This window comes from Bos javanicus, chromosome 5 (genome assembly GCF_032452875.1).
Source record: "Bos javanicus breed banteng chromosome 5, ARS-OSU_banteng_1.0, whole genome shotgun sequence".
NCBI lineage: Eukaryota > Metazoa > Chordata > Mammalia > Artiodactyla > Bovidae > Bos > Bos javanicus.
The window spans coordinates 35,763,942-35,782,064 of NC_083872.1; the positions used below are offsets into that span (position 1 = coordinate 35,763,942).

At 40.0% G+C, this 18,123-nt stretch overlaps 1 protein-coding gene across 1 annotated transcript in view; it reads left to right on the top strand.

The window, feature by feature from the left end:
- The first annotated feature begins 277 nt into the window (after window positions 1-277).
- DBX2 (developing brain homeobox 2) overlaps window positions 278-18,123 on the top strand; it is a 39,034-nt gene continuing 21,188 nt past the window's right edge. Inside the window, exons 1-2 of the mRNA XM_061416376.1 lie at window positions 278-1,056; window positions 17,787-17,882. Of these exons, the coding sequence (XP_061272360.1) occupies window positions 657-1,056; window positions 17,787-17,882 (496 nt within the window). The 5' untranslated portion in view covers window positions 278-656. The remainder of the gene's footprint in view (window positions 1,057-17,786; window positions 17,883-18,123) is intronic.

Here is an 18,123-nt window from a genome sequence, read left to right on the forward strand (position 1 = left end):
GCACAAGTCTCAGTAACACATGTGACTTTCTCTGATGATTATACCCCTCCAGGACACTAGTGACTCCCATTCACTTCCCCTGGTGGCCCCGAAGTGACGTCAACCCCGGAGAGCCAGGGGTCGTCCAACAGGTGGTCCGCCGAGCGCTCTCCCAATGTGAGCGCCGTCCGCGCTCTGTGCCCGGCTCCAAGCTCCCCCCGGGCTCCGCAGGCTCCCGACCACGGCCGGGATCCCCTCGCCCCCGCACCCCTCCTCCTCCCGCTACGCGTCCCCTCCCCTCGCCAAAGTTCGGACTCTCGGGTTGCCCTTATTGTTGGCCGCGTCTGTCACTTTGTGGACTGGGTGACACGAATGGATGGGTTGGACACACCTTCCAGCCTACTAGAAAAAAAAAAAGTCCGGATCTGCATAGACAGCGGGAGGGACTCCCCCGGAGCCCTCAGAGCCTACGCCGCGGGCCGGGGAAAAGCACAGCTCCCCCTCCCACATTCACTCCTCCCCGCCTTAAAAAAAAACAACGCTCAGCGCAAGTAAATAATATCGTTCCCAGCCCGCCAGGGTCCTCGGTGTCCTCGCCTCCTCTGCCGGCTGAGCGCGTTCCAGCGCGGCGGGAGGCGGCGGCGGGAGGCGAGCGCGCAGAGGCCCCGGCGCGCATCATGCTCCCCAGCGCCGTGGCGGCCCACGCCGGCGCCTACTGGGACGTGGTAGCTTCCTCCTCGCTCCTGAACTTCCCCGCCGCTCCGGGCTTTGGCAACCTGGGCAAGAGTTTCCTGATCGAGAACTTGCTGCGGGCTGGGGGCGCCCCGCCGCTCGGACTCCCACCGCCCCAGCACCACGGCTCGGCAGCGGCTCTCGGCGCGGGCGCGCAGGTCCGGTCCCTGCCGGCCAGCCCCGTTCCCCTCAAGTTGTGCCCCGCGGCAGAACCAGTCAGCCCCGGCGGGGCGCCCTACGGCACACGGTGGGCGTTTCAAGTGCTCAGCCCTTCGGCGGACGGCGCCCGGCTGCCGGGCCGGGCTCCGGGGGACCCGGACTGTGCCTTCCAGCCACCAGCCCCAGGTGAGCCCGTTCTCCCCTCCCCAGCCGCGCCCTGCGCCTCCCGGGCCGCGGGCCCACCCGCTCCAGTGCTCAGGAATCCTCTCGGGCTTCGAGCTTCCGAGAGCATCTCCAGCATCAATGGAGATGCAGCCTCGGGAGTGAGGAGGGTACCACCGCTAATCGTGATGTTCCTCCCCATCCCATCCCACCAAGCTTCCTCTTCTCCCCTTCTTTCTACAAGTGGTAGGGCTACCTTGAATTTCAGGCCTTTCTGTAGAAATCCTGAAGTCACCTCGGGCCTTAGCCGAAAGCGCAGCCCCGCTCCGCTTCTCTGGGCTCGCTGGACCTATTCCACTGGGTTTCCAAAATTCAGCGTCTCTACCCGCCCGCTTCTGTCTCGGAGGCCGAGAGATACCCGCTCCCTGGAAAGTTCTTGGCTTGAAGAGCCTCGCGCTCTCGCTTTGGGGGCTTTTGCCTCTCAAACCTTAGCGTCGGTCGGGGAGGTTGGAGAACACGCGCAAAGATCTTTGGAAAAAGAGTTGCGCCAAGTTTTGGCTTTCTCCACTCTTAAATTTTGGATTGCTAAGGCACAAGAAAATCGACGCCGGCTTTTTCTTCGGGCTGAGCTAGAACAGTTGAATTGGCACCTGGAGTAGGAAGTTCACCAAATACATGAGAATTTACCCCAGCTGTTTTAGTTTGCTTGTTTTAATTCCCGCATAAAACCGAAGTGTTGTGACTGGGAAGAGAATGCGGACAGTTTAATTCTATATTAGCTAAAACTTACGGAGGGGCTGCCGAAGTTGGCCTTGAGAAAGGGAAAAGCGTCTTAGTGACTCAAAAGCTGAGATCCAGTCGGATTAATTTTTTTTTTTGGCTGCGTCCTTAGACGATCTTAATTCATTCTTTTAATCCTGATGGGTTTGTCCAGAATGACTAATCGACGCTTTTTCAGCAGATTTCATTGTCCCAGCAAACTGCCGGATCAAATTTATTGCTAATGACTTTATAGAATTGAACATGTTTAGAACCTGTCCTGGTCTTTCACTTTGAAATGGTTACTAACAGAATGGAACAAATATAATTACATGAGCACCGGTCTCATTCACACAGTGTAAAACCTAAATTCTAAGCAGCATTTTTGCACCCTGGGAGAGGAACAAATACAGTTAAAGGCAAAGTTTATGTGCCTAGGAAATCTGGGCCACTCTCTCCTTTTTGAAGTATTCGGAAAATTAGAAACATGTATAGCTGGTCCGTTTAGACAAGCACTAGTAAATAATGTCTCATAAAAGTAACATTTTCAAGAAAATTTAGTGATTTCTGTGGTTTTTGATGGCTTGACATTACGTTCATAGATGTTACTTTTCAAGTATTCTTAAGTTGCTCTTGATCATGATTGGCTACTCCAAAAAGCTAATTTCAACCTTTGTAGATTTTACAGGTTAGATTTAAGTAAACCAAATGCAAATCAAATACAGATATTTCAATAACTCTGAAAAATTATTTTGTATACCTACTCTTTTCATTCAGAATATTGCAATTATTCAGTAAAGGGTTTAACTACATTATTTTTGTTTTCAAGAACATATTCATTCTGTACACTTATTGAAACATCAAAATGCAAAAATGTTTTTTGGAATAATTGAGAATGTGAGAATTTAAATTTCACTTTGAAGTATTTTAATATAGCTTTAGGCCCGTATATCTCCTAATATTTTATTCAGTCCTTATTGAAGATTTGATGCTTTCTGAAGTTAATTTTTATTTGAACAAATAACTTTTTATTTTAAAAAATCATTCTTGTAAAGAGTGCATTTAATTTTTGAAACTCGAAAAATATCTTAAGAAGAAAATTAAAACCCTGTAAATTTGTGCCCACAAATATGCTTAAAAACATTTTTTAATAATTTGACAGAGAATACAGTTTTGTGAGCGCTGCTCCAGTTTTGTCCTTCCAAATGACAGATTCTTGTCCTGCCAAATGTTGTGGGAATTCTTTTGTACCGTGTAGAATTATAAAGTTACAATGAGTGCTGACAGTGTTCGCTATCACCTGAAAATTAGATGAGGATGAAATAGTGATTGACGTTCTATAAAGAGTGGAAAGGAGATTTAGAGAAGGTACTGTTTTTAGAACGATAACAGTATTGCTCTCTGAAACATCAGTGAACAACCAGTTCTGATCTATGCATTAACTTAGTGGATCACTGGATGTGATTTTTAATGATTTCAGTATAATGATTACCCGTTTTTTCCCTCAACCTTAATTTGTTGAGTGCACCAGTCTAAATATTGAGTAAGGAAGCCTCAGAGTTGTTTTTAAGTGCATTGGTGAAAGACAGCACCATTTAACTAGGGGATTTATGCCACTGCATGCATTTCTGCTTCATTATTTCTGTTACCCACTATTAATTATACCATATAGTTCATTCATTCAGCAAATGCTTACTGACTGTCTCCCATGTGTCCAGACTTTGTTCCAGGCCATTGGGATAATCAGGGAACAAAACAGATGACCGTCTCTGCCCCTGTGGAGCTTACAGTCCATGTTCTGTCCTACTTTATGGTTTACCAAGCATTTTCATAATTGTTAGCTGCTTTAATCCTCATAATAGGCCAATTTTTTCTACAATGATTATTCCACTTGCTAACTTTTTTTGGTCTGAAGTATCAATTAAAAACCCTGTGATCTTGTGATAAAGAAAAATATTGCCCCCGATTCTGCGACCTTGTGAAAGAGAAAACTATTGCCCCAAATATTCCTTACACTAGTTTTTCCCTGAATAAGAACTAATGAGGGCTTATGGGATAACCAGTTACATGTATCTTCATAATAAATCAGATTGGGGTGTTATACCTGAGCCTATAGGAAATTGGTCTTTCCCTTCATCTCGTTGTGTGTCTGAAAGATGGTGACAGTTAAACAGTAACGCAGGTTTACAGATTATGAATGAAATTTAGCTGTCTGTGCTTCATTCCTAAAAATTGGCAAGTCTTTAAGTATTTAGAGTTTAAAAAAAAAAGGAACACTCCATAGCTATATGTTGTCAAGTTGTGTATATAGAGTAGTTTAAAAACTTTAAAAATCAGAGCACATTCTCCAAGATTTGAGAGGGGCATGTTTACTGTGATCACAGGTAGTGAGTAGATTCACCTCCAGACATTGTATGTGAAAAAGAGAAGCTTGGATGTCATAGTGTATTGGTGGAAATCAGGTCTGTCAAGTAAATCCTAATAGTCATCAGAGACCCTTCCCCAGAAGTTCATTCATGTCATCATTTGGTGGCTGTTGTACTAGATTCAGATATCCATGCTTTTGTATATTAAAGAAGGTCTTGAAAATGTGAAAATCTGAACAATTTAAATTTCTTTTAGTTATGCAACCTATTTTCTTCAAAGTGGAATAAATAGCCTTGCTTTTCAGTGACATTTGTTATTTTAAACATTTTAGATAATGTTTGAAATAAAGATAATTTCCTGAATGTAATTTAGTGATTATTAAATCTACTTCTTGTGCTGCATATAAAAGGATTAGAAAGCAAGTTTTTTTATTCTGAAGAGTTGAGTTAAACTGTCCTTTTTTAAAAAGTAATTTTGTCCAGTAGGTTGTACCATATAGTAGTACAAGCATGGAATCAGATCCATCTTATTTTTTCTGGTACCCTGTTAAGTTTCTTATTACTAGTAATACCTCATGTGCACTCATTTTCTTGTCCACCTCACAGTGCCAGCTAGTATTTACTTACTAATCTTGACTGTGTCTTAAACTACCCAAACTTGTATTTTGTGTCCCAACTGGTAGTTTTTTTCTGTTTTCACTGAGATGTAGTGAAAGTGTGACATAAAATAGCTTCTCTTACGCCTTAGGCACTTTGAGGATGGAGGAGAAAATGGAGCATCTTGTATTCTAGGTGGGGATTCCAGTCCAGTTGAACATTTTGCGATCTAATTTATGAAGCTAGAGTTTGTTATTTATTTTAGCTAATGCTATGCTCTAGTTTTGTTTTGGCAAATTAAAATCACAGAATCTTGACTGTTGATAATGCTGACCCAGAACCAAGACAAAGACAATGGGGGATCTAGAAAAGGATAATAATGGGGCCCATGCTAGTAGTTCCTTGCTCAGACCATCACCCTAAAAACACCCTTTGGTGGAATTGTAGATAACACCCATCAATATTCTTATTACACTTGTATTTTTTAAATAAGCTGCTTAACATATCTTTGGATTTATATTAACATATTAATAACTTTTGCATAGTTTATAAGGAATCAACTCTGAACAAATTGCTATATGGTCTCAAACTTCATAAGGTTCTTCAGGTTCAGGAAGGTTTTGCAGTGAAGAGGACCAGTTGTACTAATAGACAGTCTTTTTACTTCCAGCTTTGGGTTGAGAAAACCACATTGTCTCTATGTCTTGAGTTGAAATTACAAAATGATAGCAATTTATGTGCATCATATTTGCCTCTGACATTAGTATCTGTCCCTCTCCCAGTCACTAAAATATGCTTCTCTGCTTTGCTTTAACAGCAAGAAATCTCAATCTGTTCACATGTATTGAAGCTTTATTATTGAGGTTTAATAATAAAACGAGTAAATCCAGGAGGCAAGTAGGAACATTTTAGAATTTTCCCTTTACCTCTTACTCACGTTAGGGATTTGAGGATTATTTTAAGAGGCACAGTGGTTTGAATGCCCAGAAAATTGTGTATGGATTTAAGCAGAAGTAATTGGAGGATCTAGAGAGTTCAGAGTCATCAGGATGCCAAAGGATGCCAAATGTTGTTATATGTTGTAGATGTGTGACACCATGTGTTCTGGACAGTTTAAAAGAATTGTCAACCGTGATTTTAGCTATGTTTGTTTACTATCAGTGTGGCTCAGATACTGAACCCAACACTGTACATTAGAGTCTGGTGTATTGCTCTTGGAGTGTGCCACCTCCTTCCTCCCCTTTGCCCAGCAGAAATAGCTCTTTTTGCTGTAAGAAAACATCTTATGGTTAGTTTTGTCATTGGTCAGTGGTAGAAATTGTAGCAACTTGAAAGTAAGAGAACCAATATAGGTAATAGCTGCATTGGTAAAATACTTTGAGCTTCTTTGCTATGAAAGTTTTTACAGAAGCAAAAATGTTACCATCTTTCAAATATTTAAACAAATGTGTTCTTACGTTAGAATTGGGAGGTAAATACATTATTTACTCTTCAAGCTACCTTCCACCATCCTATTTCCTTTGTTGATATCATGCATAACTTTTGAATCTATCTTATTCTATCTTTTGAGGAGATTTGATTTGTGGTTCTTAAAAATAGTATTTGTCCACTTAATCATGGGCTAACAGAGGCTCCAAATAAAGTTGTTTTTTTTTTACCTTATTACTGTGATTTTTTTCCACAATGAAGGTACATAATTTTTAAGTCAGTTAAAGAACTTTGTTTTCATTCAAGTACACCTGGAGTCTGTCAGAAACAAAAAGGCAAATTGTAAAAAGAAACAGTATGATTTCTATGTAGGAATGCTTGTTAGAATTTCTCCTTCTTTAAGACTTCATTAGATCATGCTTCCATTTTACACTCTCTTAGTAAAAAAATTGGATTTTTGCCTTAGCTTCTAATGTGCTTACCAGACCCTTGTATATTTTATTCCAAAATATTTTTATTTTACTTTCAGTAATGTTTCCACTTTTAATGAAATCTCTCCCTTTCATTCCTTTTAGCCTCTGGTCAGTACCTGATTTAGCAATGCTGAGTGATTCATCACTTTTATATAAAGTTACCATAACCGATTTTATTTTTAATAGCATTATTCATTTTGTCAGCCAGCTATTAGTTGGGAATGTTTCAGGGGCACACTCTTTATGTGAGTTATATGAACAGTAAACTTAAGGCACTAAAATTCTCTCTGAAGTCAGAGATCAAAAAGTCTCTATAAGTTTTTAAACTTTTGTTTCAGAATCAAAGCATCTGGGAAAAGGAAAGGGAAAAAAAAGCAGGTCTTTTTTCTATATATTGCTAAAATATTTAATTGCCTTCTTGTTCTTAAATATTCCAAAGATGAACTGGGTTTTTCCCTTTTCTTTCACATGTTCAGACACCATGCATGCCATAGCCACCTTGATTTCGTTAATTCTGTGGCCATCAGAAATAGCATGTACAATATATACATGTCTAACGGTCCCCTTCTTGCTTGGAGAATCCCGTGGACAGAGGAGCCTGGCAGGCTACCGTCTATGGAGTCGCCAAGAGTTGGATGTGACTAACCACACACAGCATGGCAGTCCTCTGGAGAGAGCTCAAAACTTCTTGTTCCTTAAAAATTTAAATCTCTAATATTTTTAAAATTAAATTATATGAAGGAAATAGCTATTCTTTGAGAAGATTTATGTACATTAAAAGGCAATAAAAACCATGATGGCTGGTGAATTTTTTTTTCTAAGATTTATTTATTTGTTTGGCTCCGCTGGGTCTTTGTTGCTGCACGTGGTCTTTCTGTAGTTGTGGTGAGCGGGGGCTGCTCGCTGGTTGCAGTGCGCAGGCTTCTCATTGTGGTGGCTCCTCTTGTTGGGGAGCATGTGGACTCTAGGGCTTGCGGGCTCAGTAGTTGTGGCACACAGGCTTGTTTGTTCCAGGGCATGTGGGATCTTCCGGGACCAGGGATCGCACCTGTGTTCCCTGCATTGGCAGGGGAATCTTAACCACTAGACCACTACCAGCAAAGCCCTGGTGAATTTTTAATAGACTAACCTAGGACTAGATTGAGTTTAGGTGTGTTGAACCTGTGCTGTGCTTAGTCACTCAGTCGTGTCTGACTCTCTGCAGCCACATAGACTATAGCCCACCAGGCTCTTCTGACAATGGGGATTCTCCAGGCAAGAATACTGGAGTGGGTTACCATGCCCTCCTCCAGGGGATCTTCCCAACCCAGAGATTAAACCCAGGTCTCCCAAATTGCAGGCGGATTCTTTACCAGCTGAGCTACCAGGGAAGCCCATATTGAACCTACTCTAGAGTTATATTGGGTCTGAAACCAAAAGACAGTCTGATCCTTCAAAGCAGGAAAAGAGTCATTTCTGTTTGCTTATTTCTTCTTCCTTTTTTTTTTTTTTTATTTCTACAGGTGCTTTTGCACTACAAATTGAACAGATGCAGCAGAGACCACATGACCTGCAAAGCCTAATGTATTTACTCTCTGGCCTTTTATAGTAAAAGTTTGCCAAAACTTTCTCCAAAGCAAAAATGCATATTGAGTCAATTTTAAAATAATATATAGTTTTCCGAGCTGGTTTTAGCAGCATTTCTTTAATTTTAAAACCTAGATTCAAGTCAAGATCTTTAAATGACTAATTATATAATCCTAAGCAATTCGTGTAACTGCGTTGAGCCTCATTTCAAAATGAGCACAGGTGATAGGCTCACCATGGGACTTTCAGCCACACATCTCAAAACCCTGTTGGTAACATACAGGGAAAGATGTAAAAGCTAGAGTTCCACCATTCCACCACAAACAAAATGCATACTGGTAAAAGGGGTATTGCTGTGTAGGAAACCATCTCAGAACTTAGAGGAACAATCGATTATTTTTGCTCACGGTTTGTTGGGCTGTCTAGGCTCAGCTGGGTGGTTCTCACTTGGAATCTCATTGCAGTTATAAGTCAGCTGCGGTCATCTGCAGGCTCAGCTGATCTGGATGTCCAAGATGGATGTCCATGGACTCACACGGCAGTCAAGGATGCTGGCTGTTTATGGGGTGCTCAACTGTGAGCTGTTCTAGCATCCTTTGATGATTGCAGTGAACTGTGATTTCAGGGTACCCCAGCTTGATGAGAAGCCAGACTCCAGACACTTGTTGGTGTTGTGAGGATAGTGGAGAAGGTGTCAGTGGGAGTGTCCAGACAACTGGTTGTTACCTCTTGCCACAACATATGACCACAGCAGGATCCTTCCATATAGTCCCTTATTATTCAACCACAGCTCATCTGCCATGGTTAGGTGGATGAGCTAACCGGATGAGCTAAAAACAAATGAACATGATTTGTTTTTTAAGTTGCTCTGATCATATAATCAAGTTATTTATGAGAACATTAATTATTCCTATTTGACTATCAGATCAAATAAAAATATTCAGTTTGTCCTTTAAGACCTTCATTCTATCAACTGCATTTAGCTCCTCTAACCACATTCCTTTTTTCAGTTATACATAAATATATATTTATATATATCTTCTTATATTCTTTCCCATTATAGATTGTTATAAAACATTGAGTATATTTCCCAGTGAACATCCTTGTGGGTTATCTGTTTATGTATAGCAGTATGAAAGTATGAAAGTGAAGTCGCTCAGTCGTGTCCAACTCTTTGTGACCCCATGGACTGTAGCCTACTAGGCTCCTCTCTCCAAGGGATTCTCTAGGCAAGAATACTAGAGTGGGTTGCCATTTCCTTTTCCAGGGGAGCTTCCCAACCCAAGGATCGAACCCAGGTCTCCCGCATTGCAGGCAGATGCTTTAACCTCTGAGCCACCAGGGAAGCCCTGTATAGCAGTATGTGTCTGTTAATCCCAAGCTCCTGATTTATTCTTCCCTACTGCTATCCCCTCTGGTAACCATACGTTTCTTTTCTGTTTGTGAGACTATTTCTGTTTTGTAAATAACTTTGTATTATTTTTTTAGATTGTACTTTCAAGTGATATCAAATATTTGTCTTTGTCTGACTTACTTCACTTAGTATGATAATCTCTAGATCTGTCCATGTTGCTGCAGATGGTATTATTTCATTCTTTTTAATGGCTGAGCAATATTCCAGTGTGTGAGAGAGAGAGAGTGTGTGTGTGTGTGTGTGTGTAGCAGCCGACTCTAGTATTCTTGCCTGGAAAATTCCATGGACAGAGGAGCCTGGCAGGCTACAGTCCATAGGGTTGCTCAGAGTCAGACACAACTGAAGCAACTTAGCACAATACACACACACACACACACCCCCCTTATTTATCCATTCATCTGTCAGTGGACATTTAGGTTGCTTTCATGCCTTGAATTTAGTAAATAGTGCTGCAATGATTGTTGGGGTGTCCAACCACATTCTTAATGCTCACACCTTTGACCTTGGTCCAGCAGTCAGGCTGGTCTTAACCCGCCCTGTGTGTCACCATCATCCTTGCCTTCTTTCATTTTTTTCATGCCACCTTTCTTTCCTGGAATGCCTTATTTCTCTTCTTGTGCCATTCAGATACTTTCCCAGTCAAGTTTCCAGATCAAGATGCTTTTCCTGCTTAAAGCCTTCTTGACGGAGGCTTCCTGACAATACTCTTTACTTTTTACTTGCTCATATGTTTTAGTGCAGGTCTGAACCATGCTGCTTCTTTTTATTTGTTGTCTTAGAATCGATCCCAAATTATGTAATAATGGTAGGAATAAAGGCTAACATTTATTGAGTGCCTGGTGTGTGTCAGGCATTGTTTTGTGTTCTAGTCAGTGGTCTCATCCTGATTATGCATTGTAATCATGTGTGCAACTTTTGAAAAAATATTAATAGTATGTTGGTGGACCCACTCCTACCAGCCCGGTTTAACCCAATTGCTGTGGGGTTCAGGCTCTGTATCTTTGAAAAGCATTCTAGATCATTCTCATGTGTATTCAGGGTTGGAAACAGTGGTTAGGGGAAGGTACTATTTTTTTTTAAGACCTTATGGCCATGGGAAATGCCTCAGATTTTATAGAACAAAATTGAATTTGGAGTGTGGAAATATTTGTATTTCATTTATTTGATCAGAAGATTCAAATTTGTAAGTTATGGAACATTTAAAAATAGAAATTCTTCCAGGGAGGGAAGCTATCCTATTGTAATCTTTGTCATCCAACACACATGCATTATGTGGCACTTGATAGATAGTAAATATTATTTGCATGGAATTAAAAGGACAGAATCAAACAAGTAGACACTGCACTTGACTTATTTTCTCATGAACTGTACCAGACTATTAAGACCCTTGCTTTCTGTCTCTGAAATACTCAAAGCAAAAAAAAAAAAAAAAAAAAGAAAATGTGGACTTCTGTCATTTTTTGATGAGCAGAAAGGTAAAGGATGACTTAACTTGCTTTGCCTTGTGATGGAAGGCATGTTTGCATGTGGATCGCATAAATGAATTACTTCCAGCTTGTGTGATAAAATAAATCATACCTTATTCAATAACTGATATTTCTTAGGTTTTATAACTCATGACAGATAGTTGTCATTCTTTAGAGATTTTTTTGGGGGGAGTCCTCTTAAGATAGTCTGTTCAATCATGTCATATATAAAGGTCAGAAGTTTAGATTTCTTTATTCCCAGTGCCCATATACCCAGCAATTGAAGGAGGTCATTCAAATCATCTTTTTGAAATTATTTAATTCCCTGTTATTCTTTCCCAGAGGTATGTTTTGATCCCTTGGTTGCCTTTGTAAGACATCTTGGAACCTTTTCTCTTTTTTCTTCCTCCTCCGTAAAATGTTCTGTCTAGTCGGCATAGCATCACAGTGGCTCCTGAAATGTATTTGAAGGTTTTATTAGTGGTCTTTAAGATTCTTCCTTTGAAATGTCAGCCCGCATCAGTTAGTACCACAGTTTGCTATGACAATGAAAAGAATGTGGTTTCACCCTCTTTAGATACACTCTGTTCTTCTCCATTGATAAAGAAAGTGGAAAAAAAAAATGAAATGTTTTGCTTGCTTTCTAGACCACAGAATTTTGAAAATGATTTCTCTGTAACTAGGCTTGTAACCATCCTTGACTGTGGGGTGCTTTTGTCACAGAACCATCTAGTTAGGTTTAAAAAAAAAATCAGGCCAGTTCACCATTAAGTTGGCTCTAAGTTCCCATCTTAATTAAACATTCAAAATAATTAATAGTTTGATTCTGTGTTTTCAGATAAGTCAGAACATGTGATTAAGAAGTGAAAAGTTCACAGAGTTTTCTCTGAATAAGCATGTTTAGTCATTTGGATTCAGACAGTTTTGTTCTGGAAATTTTAAATCATTTGTTTGTAACTTGAAACAGATTCCCACAGAACCCGGAAGGCAGATTTTTTGGCAGAATACAAAATGTGGAGTATCCTGAAGTGGTGTGCTCAGAGAACCTAGCATCTTGCTGCAGGACCTGACAGCATGCATCCCCCCCCCCCACCCCCATAGGGAAAGCCATTGGCTTTTCTCTTATGGAAAGCTGGGGAGATTTGGAAATGTCTGCCTCTTACTAAGTGACTGCCAGTATGTGTGCCTGACGTCCTTCTCTCTCATGGCTGCTGCTGCTGCTAAGTCGCTTCAGTCCTGTCCGACTCTCTGCGACCCCATAGATGGCAGCCCACCAGGCTCCCCTGTCCCTGGGATTCTCCAGGCAAGAACACTGGAGTGGGTTGCCATTTCCTTCTCCAATGCATGAAAGTGAAGAGTGAAAGCGAAGTCGCTCAGTCGTGTCCGGCTCTTAGCGACCCCATGGACTACAGCCTACCAGGCTCCTCCATCCATGGGATTTTCTAGGCAAGAGTACTGGAGTGGCCTCTCATGGCTAAGAACTATTAATACATATTATGCTAAAATACCTGTGTTTCCCCTGTCTGCTGAGAACAGTCATCATCACATTCCAGATGCATGCCCATTTGAGGATGAATATTAATAAATGAAATAGCAAGTGTTAACTTCATACCCATGTATGAAGTCTAGCGCCCACGTAGAGTAGGCATTCCTGTCATATATATTGTTCGGTAAGCTTAAAACAAATTGTTCTTAACATGATAAATGATAAAGGGACTGCATCTAGATTGCACTGATGGGCTTTGAAATGCATATCATGGTCTTAAAATTGCCTTGTTTTCTGCCCCTTTCAGAGAATCTCCCAAGTAGTTCTTAAATGGTTTGCTGAAGTTTTAACATATCTGTTAACTTGTTACTTTGTTTTTATCATACTTGAGTTTCCATATTCTGCTCACTGCTTGAAAAAGTATGTGATTGACAAACATTAAAATGTAATATATATCTTTAATGCATTGCATTGTTTTAAATGGCTATTTCTTCACACCATTCAGCATCCTGGCCATCACATGCTCCGTTAGATTAACATTTGACTTATGTCCAAGTAGGAGCATGTAAAAAATGGAGTACTTAATCGAAATTTCACAGTGATTTCCACATAAACCAGATGTATTTATGCGTAGAAATTAGGAATCAACTAATCTTCTGTGTAAATACTGTGTGTCAATTAGGTGATTTTAGATGGTGAGAAAATACTATGCAATGGAGCTTTAAGCCTGGTTATGTCACATGGAGTTCTTTAGCCACTATAGAGTTGCTACAGTAGACATAGCAACTGTCATTTTGATTACAGATTTATTATATTAAGATAGAATAGTATGGAGGAATATAAAAAACTGTTCAATTAAACTTTTTTCTGGTTAAATTTAACACCAAGAGTCTATATCTCAGAACCTCATTTATCACAATTGAATTTAATTGAACACTTGTCTCAAATGAACCGTACTTTTTTTTTTTTTTTAAATTGGAGGCTAATTACAATATTGTGGTGGTTTTTGCCATACATTCACATTAACCAGCCATGGGTGTACATGTGTTCCCCATCCTGGCCCTCCCTTCCATCTCCTTCCCCATCCCACCCCTCAGGGTCATCCCAGTGCACCAACCCTGAACACCCTGTCTCATGCATCGAACGTGAACTAGCGATCTATTTTACACGTGATAATATATGTGTTTCAATGCTATTCTCTCAAATCATCCCACCTCGCCTTTTCCCACAGAGTCCAAAAGTCTGTTCTTTATATCTATGTCTCTTTTGCTGTCTCGCATATAGGGTCATCATTACCGTCTTTCTAAAATTCCATATATATGCGTTAAGATACTGTATTGGTGTTTTTCTTTCTGGCTTACTTTGCTCTGTATAATAGGCTCCAGTTTCATCCACCTCATTAGAACTGATTCAAATGCATTGTTTTTAATAGCTGAGTAATATTCCATTGTGTATATGTATCAAATGAACCATACTTTAAAAAAATTCTTTGTTTTCATTTTTAGGGCTGTAGGATTAAACTGAGAAACATTTTGGCTAGAATAGTAAAATTTGTAATTTGTACCTAGCCTGCATTGTTATATTGATATCAGTAGTATCACCATATCATACTTATTTTCTACACTAGATATTGAGCAAAAAAAATTTTGTGTGTGTGTTTCCAACTATTATGATAGATGCTTACATGCACATATATAAGTGCAACATGGCTGAGCCTTTTTCTTTTACCTCAATTTACAAAATGCCAAGCAGCACAGTAGCTGTAACTTAAAATACCTATGGAGTACTTAGTTTGGAGGTGAAGTAAGTAAACAGAAATACTTGAGAATAAACATGAGACAACTTTTATTATATATATTAATATCTACTTTTCAAAGTGCTTCATATATTCATCAGATCAGATCAGATCAGTCGCTCAGTCGTGTCTGACTCTTTGCGACCCCATGAATCGCAGCATGCCAGGCCTCCCTGTCCATCACCAATTCCTGGAGTTCATTCAGACTCACGTCCATCGAGTCAGTGATGCCATCAAGCCATCTCATCCTCTGTCGTCCCCTTCTCCTCCTGCCCCCAATACCTCCCAGCATCAGAGTCTTTTCCAATGAGTCAACTCTTCACATGAAGTGGCCAAAGTACTGGAGTTTCAGCTTTAGCATCATTCCTTCCAAAGAAATCCCAGGGCTGATCTCCTTCAGAATGGACTGGTTGGATCTCCTTGCAGTCCAAGGGACTCTCAAGAGTCTTCTCCAACACCACAGTTCAAAAGCATCAATTCTTCGGCGCTCAGCCTTCTTCACAGTTCAACTCTCACATCCGTACATGACCACAGGAAAAATCATAGCCTTGACTAGACGAGCCTTTGTTGGCAAAGTAATGTCTCTGCTTTTGAATATGCTGTCTAGGTTGGTCATAACTTTCCTTCCAAGGAGTAAGTGTCTTTTAATTTCATGGCTGCAGTCACCATCTGTAGTGATTTTGGAGCCCAGAAAAATAAAGTCTGACACTGTTTCCACTGTTTCCCCATCTATTTCCCATGAAGTGGAAACATTAAAAAATGTAACTCTTAACTCTGCCTAAACAATGCCATATTATTATAATGTTGTTGCTGTTTAGTTGCTAACTTGTGTCCAACTCTTTTGCAACTTCATGGGCTCAAGCCCACCAGCCTCCTTTGTCCATGGAATTTTCCAGGCAAGAATACTAGAGTGGGGCGCTATTTCCTTTTCCAGGGAATCTTCCCAACCCAGAAATCAAACCCACCTCTGCATTGGCAGGCAGATTATTCTTTACCACTGAACCACCTGGGAAGCCCTATTCTTATAAGATATTAGGTTCAAATAAAGTGATTTATCATTTCTATGATGGCTTTTCAATCAGCATTAGAACAACTTATGATAACAATGACAATTTTTTTAAAGTTTTATAGAACTTACTGAATGCCAAAATGGATCTCTTTCATACTTTGGTTAGTTGCCATGTTTTCAAAGTAGCATTGACATTTTATTATTTGAAAGTTCAGGTATTAAAAAACTAAAACCATTGACATTGACAGCTTTTCATCATATTGTGACCCCATAGACTATAACGCCTCTGGCCTCTCTGTCCGTGGAATTCTCTAGGCAAGAATACTGGAGTGGGTAAGCCATTTTCTTCTCCAGGAGATGTTCGCAACCCAGGGATTGATCCTTGGTCTCCCATATTGCAGGCAGATTCTTTACCATCTGAGCCATCAGGGTAGCCATATTATAGAAAAGACCCTCCATTATGGTTAATTTGCAGTTTGACAGCGTTAAGGACCATAAGACCATAAAATTATTTTATGTACTTATATATTTATTTTGATATGTCCTTCAAAGATCTTGGTAAAATAAATGAATGCTTATCAGTTGGTTAAAATATGAGTGCGAAATTACTCTGTTCTTGAAAAAGGCGTGTATTTGCAGCAAAATTATATTCACTGTATATGATTAAGAAGTGAAAAAAGTTTCCATTGAAAATAAAGGGAGAATAGTGGAAATATTTATTTTCAAGTCGTCCTCTAGATTTAAAAGTTATCTGTTATAGAAGATGCTATGTTTCAGAGTGTCAGGGGAACAGGGAAAAGAGTAATTCCTGATTTCCTATTTCTTAGTTTTAAGATTATTCGTTCATTTATCAAAAATCTATTGACTATTTAGAATGTGTCAGACACTCTGATGGTTATGTGATGGTAAAAGCAAGCTGCCCACCTAAGGAAATCTCACCTGTGTTTGTATTATATTAAAGCCTACTGTGCAAAAGGACATCTTGTATTTAAGGTACTACACCTAACCAAAGCCTGGCATAGAGTGCGTGAAAGTCAAGTTGCTCAGTCGTGTCCGACTCTTTGCCACCCCATGGACTGTAGCCTACCAGTCTCCTCAGTCCATGGAATTTTCCAGGCAAGAGTACTGGAGTGGGTTGCCATTTCCTTCTTCATGGGATCTTCCGAACCCTGGGATCGAACCTGGGTCTCCTGAATTGCAGGCAGACGCTTTACCATCTGAGCCATCAGGGTATATAGTAAATGTTCAGTATAGGAGAGCTACTAATATTCTGTGACATCCGTTATAGCCATTTTTCATCTGCTGAGGAACAGAGTTTAAAATTTCTTTTACAAGATATATCAAGTAATGATAACTATTCTGTATATATGTATTAAAAATGTTCTGAATAGCAGAGTTTAATAAAGTGAGCAGAGCAGAATTACATGGCAACTCCCTGTACTATAAACACACGTGCTTTCAGGTTAACTAGATGTCACTTGAGATTAAATGTTGTTATTATTCTCAAATACTTTTAAGCATGTAAAATGATCAGAAAAACCACTGTTATCATTGAATTACTCAGTAAATTAACTGTTTTCACCTTTGGAATCCAGCTGTCTATATATTTCAAAGCACCTTCTGAAAATAAAAAGTGGAGTAATATAATCTCTTTAAAAACTAAACTGAAGCGTGTAACATACAAACTGTCTCTTGGTAAGTATTTTATCTAGAACTGTGTTGCTCAATGTGTTAGCCCCTAGACATACGAATCTACTTAAACTTTAAAAAACTGAAATGAAGAATTCAGTTATGCAGACATACTGGCCACATTTCAAGTGCTCAGTGGCATATATGACAAGTAGATACATATTGGACACAGAGAGACAGAGGATGTGTCCATCATCACAGAGAATTCTCCTGGGCAGTGTTGCTCTGGGCAAGTTTAAATAAAGCACTATTTGATATTTACTATTTATAACCACACAGAAAATGAACAATTAAGTTTGGTTTTGATAATTCGAGTGTTTATACCATAACTTCCAAACCAGGATTAAGTTATTCAGCAAGCTCTGACAGATGAAGACTACTTTATTTACTTTTAAATTTTATGTATTTATTTATTTTGAAGGATCATTGCTTTTCAGTTTTGTATTGCTTTCTACCAAACATCAGCATGAATCAGCCATGGTTTACCCATATCCCCTCCCACTTGAATGTACTTCCCACCTCCCTTCCCATCCCACCCCTCTAGGTTGTTAAGACTACTTTAAAATGACTTAAATTCCAGTAAAAATTGTAGCTAACTAAATGCTCCGAAGATGTAGGGCTTTACCCCGTGACTTTGGGAAAACTGGGATTTTGAATATTGTGTAAAAGAAATGGCTAATCAATGCAATCAATGCTTTCTCTGCAGCGCCTTCCAAGCCTTTTTTTCTGAGCGCCCCGCCATTCTACTCGGCGTGCTGCGGTGGGTCCTGTCGGCGCCCCGCATCCCCCACTGCTTTTGCAAGTAAGTTTTTATGCTTCATCAGCAATGCCTCAGTTACTCTGTAAACCAAAGCAGCAGGATTTAATGTGCTCTGGAAAACTAATTGGTAATGCAATGACAAGGAGCTAATTCCTCGCTAAAAATCACAGCGTTCCTATTCAGGAGGTTTCCAGAGATTTATCAGACCTCAGCACACTGTGCGATTGTGAGCGGTTTCTAACAGCATTGAAACCCAGGGCTGACACATCAAGGAAAGCGACTT